The sequence below is a fragment of the Pseudopipra pipra genome, chromosome 1 (genome assembly GCF_036250125.1).
Source record: "Pseudopipra pipra isolate bDixPip1 chromosome 1, bDixPip1.hap1, whole genome shotgun sequence".
Taxonomy (NCBI): Eukaryota; Metazoa; Chordata; class Aves; order Passeriformes; family Pipridae; genus Pseudopipra; species Pseudopipra pipra.
This window is the reverse complement of record NC_087549.1, coordinates 147,541,678-147,560,292: the sequence shown is the minus strand read 5'-3', so window position 1 is coordinate 147,560,292 and position 18,615 is coordinate 147,541,678. Positions and strand designations below refer to the sequence as shown.

The 18,615-nt window shown below is 42.7% G+C and overlaps 1 protein-coding gene across 6 annotated transcripts in view; it reads left to right on the top strand.

Annotated features, from left to right (window-relative positions):
- Positions 1-4,968: 4,968 nt before the first annotated feature.
- RBM33 (RNA binding motif protein 33) overlaps positions 4,969-18,615 on the top strand; it is a 103,698-nt gene continuing 90,051 nt past the window's right edge. For all 6 annotated transcript variants that reach the window (XR_010425511.1, XM_064638243.1, XM_064638253.1 and 3 more), the window contains exons 1-2: positions 4,969-5,244; positions 17,214-17,292. Coding sequence is in view for 5 of the 6 variants with exons in the window: in XM_064638243.1 (XP_064494313.1) it covers positions 5,217-5,244; positions 17,214-17,292 (107 nt within the window). In the remaining variant the exon portion in view is untranslated. The remainder of the gene's footprint in view (positions 5,245-17,213; positions 17,293-18,615) is intronic.

Below are 18,615 nucleotides of genomic sequence, written 5' to 3'. Positions count from 1 at the left end.
CACAATGTCTCTATGTTCAGTGGGGCTCCACCAAGCACGGGGCTTTGCTCACAGGTATGGGCCACAAGAATCTGAGCCACAGGAGTTCCTTGTGATGCTCTTAGGTTTGCCTAGAGTCATCACATGTCCTTCTGCTCTTTTACAGCCTGGCCTGTGTCCAGACCAAGCAAGCCCTTCCCAAAGCTCAGCATTTGGGCAAGGCCAACAATGCTGTACATTGGCTCCTTGTCAGGAAATCTTGGGAAACACTCCCAAGACTTATTTATTCTGATATGTTTATCATGGGCTACCACTTCCTTTACCTAAGAATGGGGGATCTTAGACATTTTCTACTGCATGGAGTCATTCTTCCAAGGAAGGACTGACATTTGTCAGCTTCACCCCAATTCCCCTGCTGTCCTGACACCAGATGGGCTTCCCGGTGAAACGAAGCAAAGCTTAGTCATTAAGACTTCCAGTATCCAGACTGAAAAAAAAAATTAGAAATAAACCACTGTAATATATTTAACACTTGGTGTTTCTTGATTTCTTTTCTCTAGATCCCTAAAATATATTGCAAACACTGGGGTCCAGAGCAATACCCAGGCTTCTGAGTGCTGCTCTCAGTTCAGAAGCCAAAGTAAAGCCCAAACCTCCCTGCAGCCAGTCGGAGCTGGTAATAATTTTTATATTTTACACTACAAGAAGATATGTGTTCTGTTGAGATTTTGATCTTTGGTGATTGATCAGCTTTCTAGGGACTCCACACGTGACACATTAATAACACACTTGACATATTGCTTGTTCAGCCCATTTCTCAGCTCACAGGCTCTCCTGTTCTCCACCCTTGCAGCTGTTTCAGGGGTCCCAGGGTCACATTGCTCTGAAGAAACTACAGTCGAAATAAGATGCATCAAGTGGATTGCAGACAACAAGGGAGATAAGCTGCAGCAAGGGGATAAATATGTAACAAGAATGCAGAAGGAAACAGAAAGAAAAATTACAGTGATATCAAAATTTGGTACACATGAAACTGCTCACAGCTCTGAAACTACAGATAGTCCTGGGGCTGAAACACACTTAGAATGTTTTCTGTTCAAAGTTTATTACACCAGCGTTTTCCATATACTTTGTATTAATCCTCATACTATTCTCTTTTCTTAAGTAAGAAATTTATTATTTTTAAGTCTTTTCCACTTCCTAATCTACTTCTGCCTTTCAAGGGAATTTGCTCAAAGAGAAAGCATCTTTCACCTGTGACTATCTCTCAAGAGGTACTGCTGCCTCCTACAATTGCTGCCACTGCCAACAGGTCGTAGATCAGGTCCTACATGACACCTACAAGAGAGTGAATTTGCTTTTCACCCCTCATTTGTACATTTTAAATCCAGAATCTCCTGTCAAGTGTGACAGAACATTTGTTGCATCACAGGATGTTGCTGAAATAACCCAAGAGTTGTTTATTGTCTGGTTTGGAGGAATTCATCCAAAGACAAGTTTAACTTTGAAAGGAAAACAGTGTCTCGGAGTTGAGTGTCACTTTGAGAAGTTCAACCCTCAACTGGACCACTGCTCTGGGCCAGCCTCTCATGCTATGAAAATGCAGTCCGGGTTTGCCAGACTCGAAAGAAAGTTCACAAAGAGGTAACTATGGTTAAAAGAATAAGTCAGAAGCACATTTTCTCCAGGGAATTAGGAACAATTTGCTGTTGATAACACTGTTCTTAATGCCCTCGTATTAATTTTAAGTGTTTAAAGGAATTAAACTCAAAAGGCTGCTGTACTGGATTCCTGACTGGTGATTTTTAACCATTTGAGTGTATGTGCAAAAATAAATAATGATTTAAATATAAAAAACATTAAAAAGTGATTGTGCCTGCTCCAAAAATAAGCTACTAAGTATTTTGAAAAAAAAAAAAAAAGTTAACATTCAAACCCAGTATAAATAAAAGTGATAATGATTATTGCTGTGGAAACAGCTTAATGTACAGAAGTTAGGACACAACAGTTTTTACTGAAAGGCTTAAAAGAAGAAGTTTAGCACTATTCTTATCAGCTTAGAGAGGGAAATCTGAGGCAGGAGATGCAAAGCAACCTGCCCCAGTAATGCAGCAAGTACAGAACCAGAATTACTGGATCTGGAACTCTCTGTTGTTCACTTAATCGCCTTGCAAGACAATCTGTTGCACTCCCGACTGCAAATGGATTTGCTTTGGAAGACTCACAGGCAAACATATTATTTATGCAGAACTTTCAAAAGTATTTAATAAAGTGATGATGACTAGTTCACATAAAGTAATTTTAATTCATGGATTCCAGAAGCTGCAAGTATGTTAACTTATTAAAAAGGCACGAGCACACTTGCATTTTATAGCACAGGGTATGTAGTACTGAGAAAAATTTGGAGTTTTTTATATAGAATCCAGAGCAACTACAGCTTCTGGAATTTGAAAACTCATAGAAAGTCCTGAGCGAAGGTAAGCAGAGTCACCATACCTGTCTCTGCCATTATTGTTTAGGTCCCTGTTCCACAGCTACTGAAGTTCAGATATCTGGGAATGGTCACTTTTTTTGTACCAGAGCTGTGCAAAATGGCTGAAGTTTCTGTGTATTAACAAAATAATAGTTAAGTATTTGTTATTCCTCTTTAACATTGGATTGGTGTGTTAAGCAAATGGTAAATTGAGTTCTATTTGGAGTGTCAGTCATTGCAATCAAATTAGATATTAAAATGAGCAAAAATATAGAGCATAAAAGACCCATAAAATACAGTCTTCTATGTATCTGAATGTCACAAAAGCTGCTCATTGTGAATACAGCTTATGTTTAAGACTTAATTTCCCAGCCTCGAACAGAAGGGACACAGAGAATTATGATGACAGAGCTGTGAATTTTAACAGGCTGCAGCTGCAACTGACTGAGTCTCGCCCCTGACACTTCTTCTCCATCCTGCTTTTAGAAGGTCCAGGAAACTCCGTCCTTTGCCAGGAAACCCTTTTGTATTGCAAACCAACCTCACTAAAAAAGATCAATACCAAAGAGCAACTGAAAATCCTGGTCCTGTTGAAATCATCACAGGTTTCTACCACTGACAGTTCTAGTATTCACTCATCACTCCCACATCAGGCAATCAGAGCTGGTCTGAAGGACTACATATTAAATTATCAGCAAGTATCACCTACCAATGGTCTATTTCCTAAATTAAAGACAGAATTCGGCTGTGAGAGAGTAGGAATACATATAGAATAAACCTCTAGCTTCTGTAGTTGTGAAGGAAACCTGAAAAATGAGATCAAACGCAATATAGAGACAAGTCTGCAGGGAGCACAGAACAAAGTGACATGAGAACTTCCCTATTCTCATAGCGAGGGTTTAATCAGATAACGCCGATAATTTAAATACTAACATTGTTAATTATTTCCATGAGGACTTGTCCAACTGGGAAAGTTTTGCCGTTTACTTGAACTAAAGTAGTATAGTAGGCTCCATTAAACTGTTTTAGATCAGATCTGGTTTCTTCACAAGTAGTGGCATAATTTTATATTGTGCTTAACCTGGTCTGTGCAGAATGCCACAAGTCCTAATTTCCCCTTTTAAAACTAGGAGAGGGCAGGAAAGAAACTCAAAAGGAAGATTTTTTTGGTAATTGATTTTCTGTGGGATCAGTGATCCAAACTGATACACTTGGCAGGCATGCAATCACTGGATCCTTTGGAAAGGAGAGGGGAGCAAGGAGCCAAGCAGCCAGCCAGGAGGGAAGTGCTTAGAGCGACAGCAGAGAAGGACGCACAGCCTGCAGTGAACTAGACTGAGCATGTTGTAACACTGAACCTGTACAGTGTGTGCTTGGGTGACGTTTGAGTGGAGAAGCAAGAACCACATGGCCTGAACTGGTTTAGTTCAGTTTATACATGTTACTCCCCTGCACACTCAAGCCTTAAAAGATGGGGGACCACAGATCTACGTAACTCTCCCCAAATTATCCCTTTCGTGGTGTATTTTAATCCCACTAACTTATGGGTTTTTTCTCACCCAACAGGCAGCTGAACTTGGGGGTTCATGCTGGACCCGCAACCTAATGAAGCCTCCATGCAGCCCAATGCATCCAGTTCTGGTTCTTCAGTTAAGGAATGACATTGAGGTGCTGGAACATGTCCAGAGAAGGGCAACAAAGCTGGTGAAGGGTCTGGGGCACAAGTCCTATGTGAAGCAGCTGAGGGTGTTTAGGCTGTAGAACAGGAGGCTTGGGGTGACCTTCTCTCTCTCAATTCCCTGACAGGAGGTTGTAGCCAAGTGCGGGGCGGTCTCTTCTCCCAGGTAACCAGTGATAGGACAAGAGGACAGGGTCTTAAGCTGGGCCTAGGGGAGGTTCAAGTTGACAACAGGGGAACTTCTTCACAGAAAGTGTGATTAGACATTGGAATGGGCTGCCCAGGGAGGTGGTGGAGTCACCGACTCTGGAGGTATTTAAGCAAAGATTGGATGTGGCACTCGGTGCCCTGGTCTGGTTGACACAGTGGGGCTGAGTAAAGGTTTGAACTCGATGATCTCAGGGGTCTTTTCCAACCTAACTGATTCCGTGACTGTGATCCTACGCGAGCCAGCCATTCCAGAGCCGCTCCGAGCAGCCGCCCACGTTGGCAAGACACAGCTGCAAACCCTCGTCAGGGAGGTGTGGGAGCCCCTCCCTCCCATTCCCACTGGCCACTGTTTATCCAGAGCAGGTGAAGCCCCTGCTTGTCCCCCTCCTCACGCAGCAGGGACAGATGATTCCTCTCCCTTCCTTCCCTCCCTCTCTTCCCTTCCCTTCCCCGTCCCAGCAGCCATTCCGCCCTCACTGCGCCCCCGCGCACGCGCTCCCCCCGCCCCGCCCCCCGGCGGCGCACGCGCGCCACCCTCCCGCCCCGCGCACGCGCGGAGGGACGCGGGGTGGGCGGGGGTGACCAACCAGCGGCGCGCGCAGCCCGCCCGCCCCGCCCCGCGGGGGGGAGGGCCCCGGTCCGCCGCCGTCCCATGGTGCACCGCGGCGGCGACAGCGGCGGCGGCCGCCATGTTGTGTTAGTTTGTTGTTCTCCGGCGGCGGGAGCGGGACCCGCCGGGAGTCGAGTCCGAGCCCTTCCCCGCGTCCTTCCCCGGCACCTCCCTCGGCGTCACCGGGACCCGCCGCTCCGGCGGGTGGCGCCGGGGCGCTGCCGCGACCCGCCGCCGGCGCCGCCGCCTGGCCGGGGCGCAGAGCCATGGCTGCCGCGCTGGGAGGAGGCGCAGGTGGGTGCGCGGGGGCCTCGCCCGGGGCGCGGGGCCGGCCCGGGGCGGAGCGCGGTGTGGGAGCCGGGGGGTCCTGCGGGGCCTGGGGTGGGCGCGGAGGAAGGGCAGCGGGGCCGCGTGGTCAGGGTCGGCGGGGCGGGATCGGGGGCAGCGGGAGGCCCCACGGGCGCCGCTCCTGTCCCTGGGAGCCGGCGGCGTCCAGCGATGGGTGCTGGTGTGGCCCCTTGGCCGAGGCAGGGCCGAGGGGAGAGCGGCCTCGCCACTCGCGGGGCCTCCGGGGGGATGGGTGTGTTGTACTTAATGGCGTTCGCAGAATCAGCGAGGCCGGGAAAGAGCTCTGAGATCAGCGTGTCCAGCCCGTGACCCAGCACCACCGTGGCACTAAGTGTTCAGTCTTTCCTTAAAACACCTTCGGGGACGGTGGGTATTTCTTCCCATAGTTTTTGCAGGTGCAGTGTATGATGTGTTTAAGTAACATATCTGTAACTGGGGGGTGGTTATAATTCATTTTACAGACTGTCCAGAAGTAGAAGGGTCTCACTTGAAAAGTGTAAAATGAAGTCAGTACTGGACTTCAGGATTCTCAGATGTTTCACTGTGCTTTTTCTTGACTAAGGCCACCTCTACACATAGCATTTTAAATGACAGCTCAAAAACCTCTGTGGTTCTGATTGGAATATAAAGCAAACTCTAAAATGAAAATATTTGGTTGGGTGATTAAAAGAAAGATTTGCCAGGCTCATACTTGGGTATGCAAGAGAGATACAGTTAAGAGGACATGTCTGTTTCTGCTGCTTTGGGCCTTGCTTTCACTAGGAATAGCAGGTTGGAAAAAGGCTGAGTTGTCAGTTGACCCACTTGTCCTTGTCCCTACAAAAGTTTGTGGTGATTTAGTCTCTGTATGTTCTCAGCGAGAAGAGTCGTGGCTCATCCCCTACTCACTCACCTCAGTGTCAGACCCTGCTCCGCGATTACTCTGATGGGTAACAAAGTACAGAATTACAATTACAATTCCTGTGGTAACTGTTACAAAGAAATTCCCAAATTTAGGAGGACGTTTTGGGAAGAAGGCCCGGAAGGACAGAACTGATTGGTAAAACAGCAAATATTAAAATATCTTGGTCCTTGTTTTAATAGTGTTAAATATACTGCAATATTGAAGTTATCTTACAGAAATATTTGTGCTCATTTTTGTGGTTCAGGTCAGTTATATGCAATCTGAAAGCAGATTTTGCATGCCTGTTCTATGTCAGGAAATTTTTGTGGTATTGCAAGAACAGCAATTTAAAGAAAGTGTCACTTTTGGGGCATTTGGTTCTTGTGTTTAAAAGTTGAATGAGCCTGGTTTAATGGGCAGAGGTGCAATGCAGCAGCAGACAACCTTCAACAAAGTGGTGAAACTGCAATTTCAATTTTTTTTTTTTTTTTTGGTTGTAGAATTCCATTTGTGTCTATTCTTGAATTGGGATTCCTTTGTGCTAAGTGGGCACAAGCAGTTGTTTGTTCAGTGTTAACATTGGGCTCATCCATAAATGGTGGCCAATTAAATGTGATCCTTGCCCCATATAAACAGTGTTTGTTTAGTCTTGGTGGTCACTGTGCAGCACTTGCTAAATTAAAAAAACCGGGAGGTGTCCCAAGCCTGTGTCCATGTGACTAGTCAGGGAAAATTCCTGGTTGAGGTTGTTAAATACACTTTTAAAACCCAATAAAAAGAGTCTAGAACCTACAGAAGTGGAACGTGCAACCCTTTTTGGAAAGGGACTACTATCTAAAGTCAGTGGTGGTAGCATGGGAAAGAAGCTCAGAACTAAGTGGTTGCTTGGCTTAAGTGGTTTTGTCATTTAAAGTTTTAACTGTAGAAATTAATGTTTGGGATTTGGTTTTAGAATTTTTTGTGGGAGGGAAACGCTTTAAAATATGGAGATAACAGCACCCTAGTGTTTTCTTAAAAAAAAAAAGGCTAATGATTGGCAAATTAGTACAGATTAGGTCTTGGAAAAATTGATTGGGATGTTAATTTGCTGACATTGCAGGGTAACAGTTTACAAAATGAGATAGTTTTGGCTTTAAGGGTGCAGATTAAAGATTAATATATCCTCTGTAAGGATATGTTATAGGGCTGAAAAATGAAATGGGAAATGTCTGTGGCTGGACATTTAAATATATTTGATGGAAGGAAGGTGATTTGTCTGTTGGACAGTATGTGTGGACTCGTTCATTGGTCATTTATAGTCTTTTAAGCTCTTGGGAGATAATAATGAAATATTCATATGTACTTTTGTGACCAGGTGTATTGGTGCAGCAAAGCTTTCTGAGGATGAAGGTAAAGGCTCTTTTGGTGACACATTTTACAAACAAACTAGAAAGTTTACAAGTGATGGTCTGTGAGGTCTCTGGGAATAATTCACAGTTTCATATTATTTCACAAATTCTTTTGCTAAGCAGCCTGATTCAGCCTCCTAATTCTGGAATGGCTGTACGTTGAAACGTAAAAATTCAGGGTAGGTGTGTTGGTGATGAGGAACCTTGAGGGCTCATAGTTGCTCATTAGTTTACTGATAAGGGTAAGACAGTGGTTCCCAAACTTTGATTCGAACTTTCATATAAATCAGAATCAGAGCAAACATGTTGAATCTTATTTAAAGGGTGGGTACAAAGAAGAGAGAGGCTCTATTTTGACAAGGAACCATATGGAGAAGGCAAAGGGCAATGGCTACAAGTTGCACCAGGAGAGGCTTCATTTGATTTAAGAGAGACTTTTTTTTTCTGCAGTGAGAACAGTCAGTCACTGGGAAAATATCCTTGGAGACATGATGGAGTCTCCATTACTGGAGGTTTTCAAGACAGGGTGCTAGATAATTTATCTCATTTGGGCTCCCTTTCTCATGGGAGACCAGATGGTCTTTGAAGGTCTCGTCCAATCTAGACTATTCTGTGATTTATTGATCATATGTTTATAGTGTAATGTAACAACTGTTTTCTATAGATGCTGAATTTTTTTCTTGGTATTTACTGCAATCAGTTTACAGCTGGATTTTAATCTCATTTAGGGAGGGATGGTTGCAGAGTAAGCAACAAACCATCACCAAAACAAAGCAAGAAGCACCTCTTCATTGTCTGCCATACTGAACTAAGGGAAAACTATTATGAATTTTCTTATTTTCAGATTAGTTCACTTCTGATGAACTTCAGTGGCCTAGAAGACTTTTGGGTGTAGATGTCCTTGGGGTGTGAATCATGACACAGGCTGGGGTGGAGGAGGAGCTGAAGAGGGCCCCATCCACGTGTCTGCCTTCCTGCTGGCAGTCCTGTACCAAGAGTAACAGAATGGGTGTTCCTCTAACCTCGAGCCTGTTACATTATTCCTCCAGCTTGAACTTAAGCTGTCATCAGTTTGATTTCATTTGAACATAGTTGATGGCTGCTGTTGTACTGTTAGCAATGTAATGGCTTTAAAAACCTCTTGTGAAGCCGTTGATAAAAATAGGAGAAAAGCTTATACTGCTAGCACAGCAAGCACCTTTCTCAGTGTTGTGGGCCACTGTCCAATTCAAAATCTCCAGTGTGACAAATTCAGTTGAACTTGTGCTTCAGGCTATTCATCAGCAGCAGACAGGGACTGGAAATAGATTCTGCATTTGTGCCTAGATGAAAGTGGGTGGAGTGCTGCCTGTGTTTTGGTCTCTGTGGTTATTGCATCCTACTTTATTAGATGGACTGGTGCAGCTGGTCACAATATTTAAGAGTTATATTGGAACATGCACACATTAAAACTCCTCTAAGTGCTAAAGGCCTTTATGTAGAGTTTGCAGTTCATGAAGTACAAAGATGCTCATGGACTGTTGTACCAAGAACTAGTGCCATGGTATTACACTTAGTATTGTACTAAGAACTAGTGCCAAGAAACATTACTACTTCAGTGAGCTTGTGGCAGGGAGATTTCCTTTAAACACAGCAATTTTTAATCTCTTTATGCTTTTCTGACAAGCTTTCACTGAAAGTCATATTCTTCTGAATGTTCTGTCTTTTCAGGTCGTCTGAATTAAACATAGCCTTAGTATCAGTTGTTTTTGCAAGAGCCAAACCAGGCTTTATTGCATCAAATACTAAACCTCAGATTTTAGGTCACATAGAATTTGTTGTCCAGAATAATTTAAGATGGTGACTTGATCAAAAAACCTCCAGGTAAGTAGTAATTGTGTTAAGTTCTGCTGTAATGCAGCCTCAGTTTTAACTGTTGATGGCTGTGAAGGATGCTGGAGAGTTTCTGGGGAGTTGCAGTTTCTCATCAGTGTCCCAATCCATTTGGGAACCAAGTTCATGTGGATTTCATTTTAAACTCTTGGCCTTCCTTCACTGTTCAGTGGTTGTGAAACAAGAACTGTGGTACTTTTGTTTTTCCAAGGAAAATATGTTTTCTAGTTCAAGCAAACTTTGGAAGTAAGTTTTGGGGTTTCTTTTGTAGCTTCAATTCCAGGCAGCATATTATAATTAGTTCTGTTCTTGCTTATTGCTAGTGACTTGCTTTGTATCATGACAAACTCCCAAAAAAAGGTTGGTTTTGGGAAGGTAAAAAGAACTTCTTTCCTGTAGAAGTTAGTTTTTCTGCTTTATTTCTTAGAGGAAGTTAAGTTCTGTCTATAGGAGTAATTTGAAAAAAACCATGAAATATAGTAATTGAGGAACATGTTAGGCAATTGTTAGGTTGTTATAAATATTTAGTCACCACATACTTAAGGCTTCTATGAGTAATTGTTTACCAGTGTGAAGGCTACATGATGTCTGTTCCTGACAGATAAACTAAACTGTTTGTGAATGTGGCATATTTGTGTATAATGTGGTAGTAAGACCAAATGTGATTTTTGTGATGGTCTTGATTTTCTGTGATGCCTTAAGCCCCTAATGTTTTTTTATTTTTCTAATATTTGTAAGAATTGTAAGTTTTATAAGTAAGTTTTAAAAGCAGCAACCTTCCCCCCCCCTTGTCCCTTGTTCCTTTCCCTCTCTCTAGTACCCTTGTTTATACGTTCCCTAACCCTCTTACCCCATTCTATCCTCCCTATATCATTCATAGCCCCAAATCTAATAGAAATGTTTAGTCTTTTGTCAAGGCAAGGCCTAGACAGTTGACAGAACAGCATATCTGGGCCTAAACCACAGAATAGGTCAGGAATTAGGTAACTATGTACCCTTTGTGCTCTGATGATGATGAAGATGGGAGGAAGGAGGGGTCCCAAAATACACCCCAGACTCATTTCAAGGAGGTGGCCCCGGGGCGGACCAGAGGAAAGGCCACAGGGTGGGCACATCTGGGAGTGGATGGATGGTATTATAAAATGTAACCTCTCAGGCACTGCCGGCATGCGTCCTGTAACATCTTGCCTTGGCAGAATAAACCCTTTCTTATCTCACCCCTGATTAACTGCTCTGGGAGATTTTTTTTCAGCACCAAAATACACCGGCAACACTGTAGTAAGTGGGACTGGATTCATAGTGGGCTTCATGCCCTGTTAGGTTGCCTGAGGAAGGTCTGTGTCTTGTAACACAGGTTGGCAGTGTGACTGTACTGCCAACACCAGTTGCATGAAAACTTCTGGTGACAAATTGTGACAGCATCAGGAAAAACCACAGGTCAGCAGGAACTGAGCCTGAATCCGTGATGTTATTCTGTTGCATCACGTAGCAAGAGATACTAACATTCAGTTTGCTGTGGGGCAGTTTTTACATGGTGTGCTCAGGTGCTGAAAATAGAAGTTTTTGCAGTACTTATGTGTTGCGTAACCTTTTGCAATGAAATATGAAGAAAAATATTTTGTAGAAATAAACTATTACATAAAGATAATCTGGTAAACTGTTTTTAATCCAGAGACTTGTGTTGGAATGCTGTCAAGTTGTCATGTTTGGTGTTTTAAGGGGATAGAGCAAGATGGACTTGTTCTGATCAGCATTATTTGAAAGATAGAGAAGTGCTTTTTCATGTGGTAAATGACTTTTCCCCTCTGGTTTTCTGTTTTGTTTTGTTTTGATTTTAACTAGCTCCCTTACCTGTCATAGAATCATATCATGGGGTTTATTTTTATTTTGCCCTAAAGGAAAATAAGACTTAGTTACTTCATTAAAGGACCTGTTGGGCAAAGAGTGAGTAATTCTTTTTTATCCATTGAACTGTAGGATCATTGTGACATCTTCATCTTGTTTTGGATAAGGAGAAATCTTCAGTGCTTTTTCAATGCCTAATACTTATTGCATGCTTTATGTTCATGATAGTGTAATATTGAAATGAACCAAAACACAAAATTTGGAACTGCTAAGGTTTGAAGCAGAATGTGGTTGGTGTTCTGGGAAGCTTTCAGGTGGATTTCAGGGAAGACCAACAATGCAGTCATCAAATGTTTTCCCTCGTCTAGAAGTCTCGGTCATCTCATTGCAGTAAAATACTCCAATCTTAGCAACAGTTGCTATGTGGGACTACCTTTTTAGGCTACGTTAGTAACATTTTATGGTGTTAAGAGCTCTGCAGTGTTCCTGCTGATTCACCTCCTACGCTTGTGAGACTGACTGTGTAGCTTAAGACTTCTATTTTACAAAGAAAAATTAGTGAAGGTTTTATTGAAAGGGTGTCCACAGAGTTAGAAACTGCCATCAGCATAGCCAAAGAGGAAATGAGGCTTGTATTTTGTGGATTTCTAGAGTGGATGATCTGTTCTTATTGAACAGGAAAAAAAGATACAAGTTCTATCATAAAACCAGAACATAAGCTGCGTAGAACAACTTGCAGCATTGCTGGTGCTACGCCAGGGTAAGTATAAAGACAATAGGAACCTTTAATTTAGGACCCAAGTGTGTTTGGCTGTCTTTGTGCTTATTCTGGTTCACAGCTGGTCAGAGCCTTGCAAGGCAGGCTGGTCTAACAAAACAGCTTTAGTCCGTCTCTGCAGCATCCTGAAACTTCTGTGCCACTTTGATCATGGTGGTTTTCTTAGAACTGCAGTTGGAAGAGCCAAGTGGTGGATTATTTGGGGTTTTTTTCCTCTATAACTGGCCTGTTCTCCTTGCTTATTCAGTTAATGCTTTTCTGGTATTTGATAGGTTGTGTTTGGTTGGTTTTTTTGTTGGTTTGGGTTTGTTTGTTTTAACTTTCTAGTTCTGCCTTAGAGAGGGGCTTAATGTGTTTAGTGATCACCTGTCAGGATCTTCCAGTTGGTACCCAGCTGATGCACAAACATCATCTTGGTGAGCTTTGCCAGGAGAGCCAGAATTGGAGGGAGTAGCTGTAGCCAGTGCCTCACGTGTCTTAGCAACAGCTGCTGTGTATGGTGCATTGAGACCACTGGAAGAAATAGAGAACCTCCTCCAACTCCTCCAGTAGACATTTTTATGCTTTAAAAGCTTATGTTCATGGATTCACACCCTCAACTTTTTTTTCTTCTCATCTCCCACGCAGTAGTACTGAGAATTTTTATAAAAAATTAATCTTTGGCTGTTGCTCTCAGTGGTTTTGTGCCCTGCTGATGCTGAGTGTTCTTATTTGTGTACAAGTTAATGTTTTACAGGCATTTAACCACCCTTGGCACAAACATTGGCTTACAAGTGTATCAAGGAGAAACATCTATAGATGTTATGCTGATTGTTGTTTACTGGTGTTTTTCAATGTTATTGCCTAGACAGGTAGAAATAAAATGAAAGTCTGTGTGGTTTCAGAAATGGAGAAAAAAAATGATGCCTCACGATGTCTATTAGGTATCACATTGCACTGCAGCTGCAAGGTCTGTCCAGTGCAGTGCTTATTGTCTCACAAGTGATGAAGCTGGCAAGGAATGCTATTTGCAGATGTGTGACTGTTGTCACCTCCTTTCCTAAAGGAAAGCTGCAACCTGCTTTGTGCTCCTTAATGTCGAAATGGCATAATTTGTAACACTCATTGTCAGTGTCAGCTGTCACAGAACAAATGAGCATAAAAAAGAAAAGCTGTCTCCTTCTGTCCTGAAGATCTTTATATCACGTGTGTTGAGACAGGGAGAGGAGATGAGAACAGGGAGGCAGTGAGGACACATGTGGAGCAGTTCTTGCAAGCTGCAGTCACCACACACAGATTGACCAGTCATTCTTGAGGGGTTTTTATGCATCCTGCTGGAGGGGACTTGTGAAAAGGGCTTTGCTGGATGTAATTCAGCTTTGAATTTTGGTAGAAGCTGCTCATAAATAAGGGATAGGGTGTGAGAAATCAGGAGTGATTAGAAGAGCAGGAGGTTCATGTTGTTGCCTGAGTGGTGGGGGTTCAGGTCCACATTAGAAATTTGCCAGGAACTTGGACCCTCTTTTGACATTGTTTCTTCACTAGCAGTAATTACAGGTTGAAAGACTTCTATGGCTGTGAATTAGATATCTGCCCTGCAAAACTACTATGAATTGTACTGAAAAGTGTTTCTTTTTGCTGCGGAGAGATTTTAACAGAAGAAGGGTGTGGTGTGTAACTTCATGTTGTCTAGATTTAAACCTGGCTGATGTGAAGGTCTGTTTGAAAGAATTGTGTACCAAGAGCTGAGATTGGTTTATAGCACAGCTCCCTAGTTCTAACATGGTGCCTGGCATGAAAAAATATGTCTTGCAAGTAAACAGGCATAGCTTAAAAGAAAGTTAGTCTTCCTGATTTGTCATTGTCTTGAGCTGTGTTAATCAATATGTGGACACTTGTAATTTGGGGTGCTGCCAAATCAGGTGCATTACCTCAAAAAATAATCATTGGCAGTGATTACATCAAGTCAGTGGATTACAGCAATCCAGCTGTAAGAACAGTGCCCTTAAAATGTCAATGCACTAAAACAGTCACTGCAGCATGGTTTTGAATGACCATAAGGACAGCGAGGTGACCTTTTTTTTTTTTTCTCCTCCTCTCTTTTTTTTTTTTTTCCCCAGAGACCATAAAATTGAATAATTTAGCATTCAAGAGAAAGATGGGAAATGCTTGTGTATTTGTCTGGCTCTCCCTGTGGGTGAAATAGGAATTGGAATAGAAAGAGGTTGTAATATGTAGATGTTTAAGCAGAGAAATGTAAACCAATTGATTCAATTGTGTTAGCCCAGGTAAATTAGTTTAAATATAGAAAAGGAGTTAAAAATCTAAACTTACCTGTCAATAGTAAAGGGGAGAACTTGCTCAAGGGGAATTATTTCTTCCCTAGTTGGTTTCAAAACATAAGAGTTGCCACACTTGACTCATGTTACATGATAATTTTTACTGAGCAGTCTTACTTTCATAGCTATTTTTGATTGAAATTTCTTGTTTGAAAGTTCTTCATTTAGTGATGTTGCAAGATCTGAATTTTCTCTTTTTAATGTTCTACCTCCTTTCAAACTTCTGTATTTTGATAATATGAAGTGAAAAGTGAATAGGTTTATCATTGCATGTGGGGAATATTCACTAAAGGATACTGGGTTGAGTTTAAAGAGCTGAAGACAGATTTGGTTTTGAAGGTTTATTTAAGAAGCCAAACAAACACAGAAAACCCAGTCGAATGAAACAGTTGTTCCTTGGCATTGTACTTGGTCAGAGTTGAATGCAAACAGAGTCAGGAGGATGAATGGCATCTTAGTGATCACCAGTTCAGACTGTCAGACTGCAGGGACAGGATTGCCCAACCTCTGTATTTTGCAGACCATTAAACTGCAGCAGCTTTCCCCCTGTGTTGAGCATAACTTCTATGTGCTGGTTTGTTTGAGTCTTACCAAAGTCATTAAAGTGTGTGAAAAGAGAGTGAATCCAGGTGTGCATTCCCTGTCAGGCTGTAGGCAGAGGGTAGGAGAGTGAGGGTTCAGTATTTCTGAGGGTACGTGCTTCCAGTTCACAGATGACAAGACATGATGTCTGTACAGAGCAGATGACCTTTGCATTTCCTCTGCAGATAAATGGAAGCTTTAACATTTTTAAGTAGCAAAATATTAATTTGTGAACTAAGCTATGGAAGATGATTTGGTAGGCTAAATTAAGGGTACTTGTTGAGAGAAATAGGGAGCACCATTTTTTTCTGGGAAGGCAGGTGCCTGCTTAGGTACACAGTGTAACCTGCTTCAGTGACTTGTAGTGGTTTTACTGCCCCAGTTGAGATAATTGATTACACCTGACTGCCCTCTTCTGTTTTGGGCTGCTGGTACTGACCTACCTTGTGCTGACCTGAGGTTTACTCCCTTTGCAAGTTCAGTGTAGTGGATGAGCTTGTGGCCCACAAGGCAAGCGGAGATTTCATAGACACTGTTTCCTTCACCTCCATTGCATCTCAGTTTTGTGCATTTCTGGGAAGCTCCTGTCTATGGAATGACCTTCATTGGCAAAATTTTCCAGTGGTTTATCTCATACTCTATCTTTTCCTTGGGTAATCTTCACCTCAAGAGTGAGAAGGGGGAAAGCTCTGTAGTATATTGTTTTTTTTATTCTTGAAACATGGGGGTGTTGTTTGACAGTGGCTGAACACGAGCCAGGAGTGTGCCCAGGTGGCCAAGAAGGCCAGTGGCATCCTGGCTTGTGTGTGTAGCCAGCAGGACGAGGGCCATCGTCATCCCCCTGTACTCGGCACTGCTGAGGCCACATCTCAAGTCCTGTGTTCAGTTTTGGGCCCCTCATGGGAAGAAAGACATTAAAGTGCTGGAACAAATCCAGAGAAGGGCAGTGGAGCTGGTGAATGGTCTGGAGCACAAATCCTGTGAGGAGCATCTGAGTGAACAAGGGGTGTTTGGTCTGGAGAAAAGGAGGCTCAGGGGAGACCCTCTTGCTCTCTACAACTCCCTGAAAGGAGGTTGCAGCCAGGTGGTCAGTCCTTTCTCTCAGTTAACAAAGGACAGGACAAGGAAATGGCCTCAAGTTGTGCCAGGGAATGTTTGGATTAGGTATTAGGTAAGGAAAGGGCCTCAAGTTGTGCCAGGGAATGTTTGGATTAGGTATTAGGAAAAAAAAAATTCACAAAGGGTTGTAAAGCATTGGAACAGGCTGCCCAGGAAAGTAGTGGATTCGCCATCCCTGGAAGGATTTGGATAACGTGTAGATGTGACACTTTGTGCTGGTTTAAGAGTTAACCAGCAGGGGAAATGAACTCAACTCAAAGGAGAGATTATAAGTCAGAATAACAATTTATTAAAATAATACAGTAAATACAATCATACAAACAAACAATTGGTCTCAACCCACAAAACCCAAATATATAACCCAGTACCCTGGGGCATGAACAAAGTGGTGTTCCTTGGGCCCCGCTTGAGTCCAAAGTAAAGGGAGAGGGGAAGAACCTGCTGGTGGGAGAGCTGTTGCAGTCTGGTCAAAAGTGGTGATTGCAGTCCAGTGATGGTCTAAGTCTGGTTGAGAGCGATGAGCTGCAGCCTTCCTCTGGATCCCACAAGGGGTTAAAAAATGTTCCAAGACTACAAGGTTATATATCCTCCAGTTCAGGCAGGAATACTCAGTACTTCCCTCAGGGCGGGCAGTTCCACAAAGGGTGTGAGGACAAGAGCATCCTCCTATCTCACAGGCCTCTTAACACCTAGTTTATAGCCTGAGGAGTCAGGCTCTAGGGGCAGAGGGTGCGCATAGTCTATTGACAACAGTTTCTGGGAAATGGCATGGAAGGCTATAGAATACACAGTTTTGGGTTACACCCATACCATGATGAACTGGTCTCAGCTGTCCTAACTACGACACACTTGAGGATGTGATTTAATGGTGAACATGGTGGTGGTGCTGGGTTGACAGTTGGACTTGGTGATCTGAAAGGTCTTTTGCAACCTTAACGATTCTGTGATTCTGTGTTGGGTAATTTGTCTGCTTTTACTTCATGTTAACTTGGAAGGTAGAAAAAGGTATTTTTGCATCTTCTGAACAACACACACCCCCCCACACCCACCCATAAAATCTCATCTGTGTGGTTGCTTTGGAAACCTCTCATTTCAGTAAGAATTATTTAACGTGATCACCTTCTTTACAGATGATGACTTTGATCAGTTTGATAAGCCTGGTGCAGAAAGGTCTTGGAGAAGAAGAGCAGGAGATGATGACTGGGACAGGTAGGTAGAATATTTTCATGTTCAGTTTCTGTGTGCTGAATTGCATTGCTGTGTTTTCTCATTCTGGCATTTTGTGTTCTAACATTTAGAGCGGTGCACATTCAGATACTAATGAAGATGTTGGTTGTTTTGCATGTGTCAGCCGATGCTGGATCGTGCCAAACATGTACTTGCCTTGAGGAATGAAGAGCACTGTGAATAGATACCATTTAAAATTGGATAAATACAAAGTATTTGTGGTGTGCAATTTTGCAATTAATGTCTTGGTTTTCCTTTTAAATATGTAGTAGATCTTGGTGGTTTAAATAGTTAGAATTTGCTAGTACTTGAATTTGCTCAACTTAATTTTTAAATTTTTTTTAATTAGATGTTTAAATCCTTAACATCAGAGTCCTACTTTCAGTTTTACATTGGAGAAGAGTACTAGAGCTTAGGTACAGGTTTCTTAAACAATGTGGCTTGTAAAGATTTAGAAGTGTGTGTGCACTTGCTTTTTTTGGTGGGAGAATAAGTGTGGGTTTTTATGTGAAAGGAATCTGGCTGGGAAAGGAATCAAGCTGCTGGCTAGACTGGTCTATTCTTTCTGGGGGAACTTTTCACTTATTTGTGTTATTTTTCTACGTTGCCTTTTTAGTAATAAATTTGTTCAGACTTTGCCAGTGGTTTTCAGTGTAAAAGGCAAAAAAGAACAACCCATTCCAAATAGATTGTTATCTGCTGTAATAATCACTCAGACGATTGTAGTAAACAAGTTTTACTCTAAGTAGTTTTCCACTCAGCTGAGCCCTTGGAGTGAATCAACTGCTCTACAATTATTGTCATTCCAGAGGGATTAGTTTCCTCTTCCATGCTTTTCTGCTAGGTTAAGTGGGTAGTTTTCATTGCTCCAGGAGGCAAGTGTGTGACGAAGGAATTTGGACAGTAGCTCCAGTTTACAGAGCGTTCTGCTGTTTGCTGGTGGGGAGTCTCTGCTCTCTGTCAAGCCAGTACAGCTGTTAGGGGGTTGGATGGTGAACTGCACCATGGAGCTGCTCTGGTTTGAGAATGGAATTAAAATAACATGTTCATGCTGGGTCACTGTACTCTGCTGCCTCCCAGTCCCAGGTCTGGGTATTCAGAAACCCTAAAATAAGTATTGAAAGCAAAATGTTTTGTATTAGAATGTTTTTTGAACTTTTTGCCTTTGCTGACTTTGTGGTGTGAATAGGTGGACTCTTTAGATGCTGACTGGTCACATTTGGGTTTAGCTGTCCTACTCATCACTGCAGAAAATTTGGATGAGTCAAGCAACCATTGCATCAGAAGTTATTCCCAGTGGTAAAC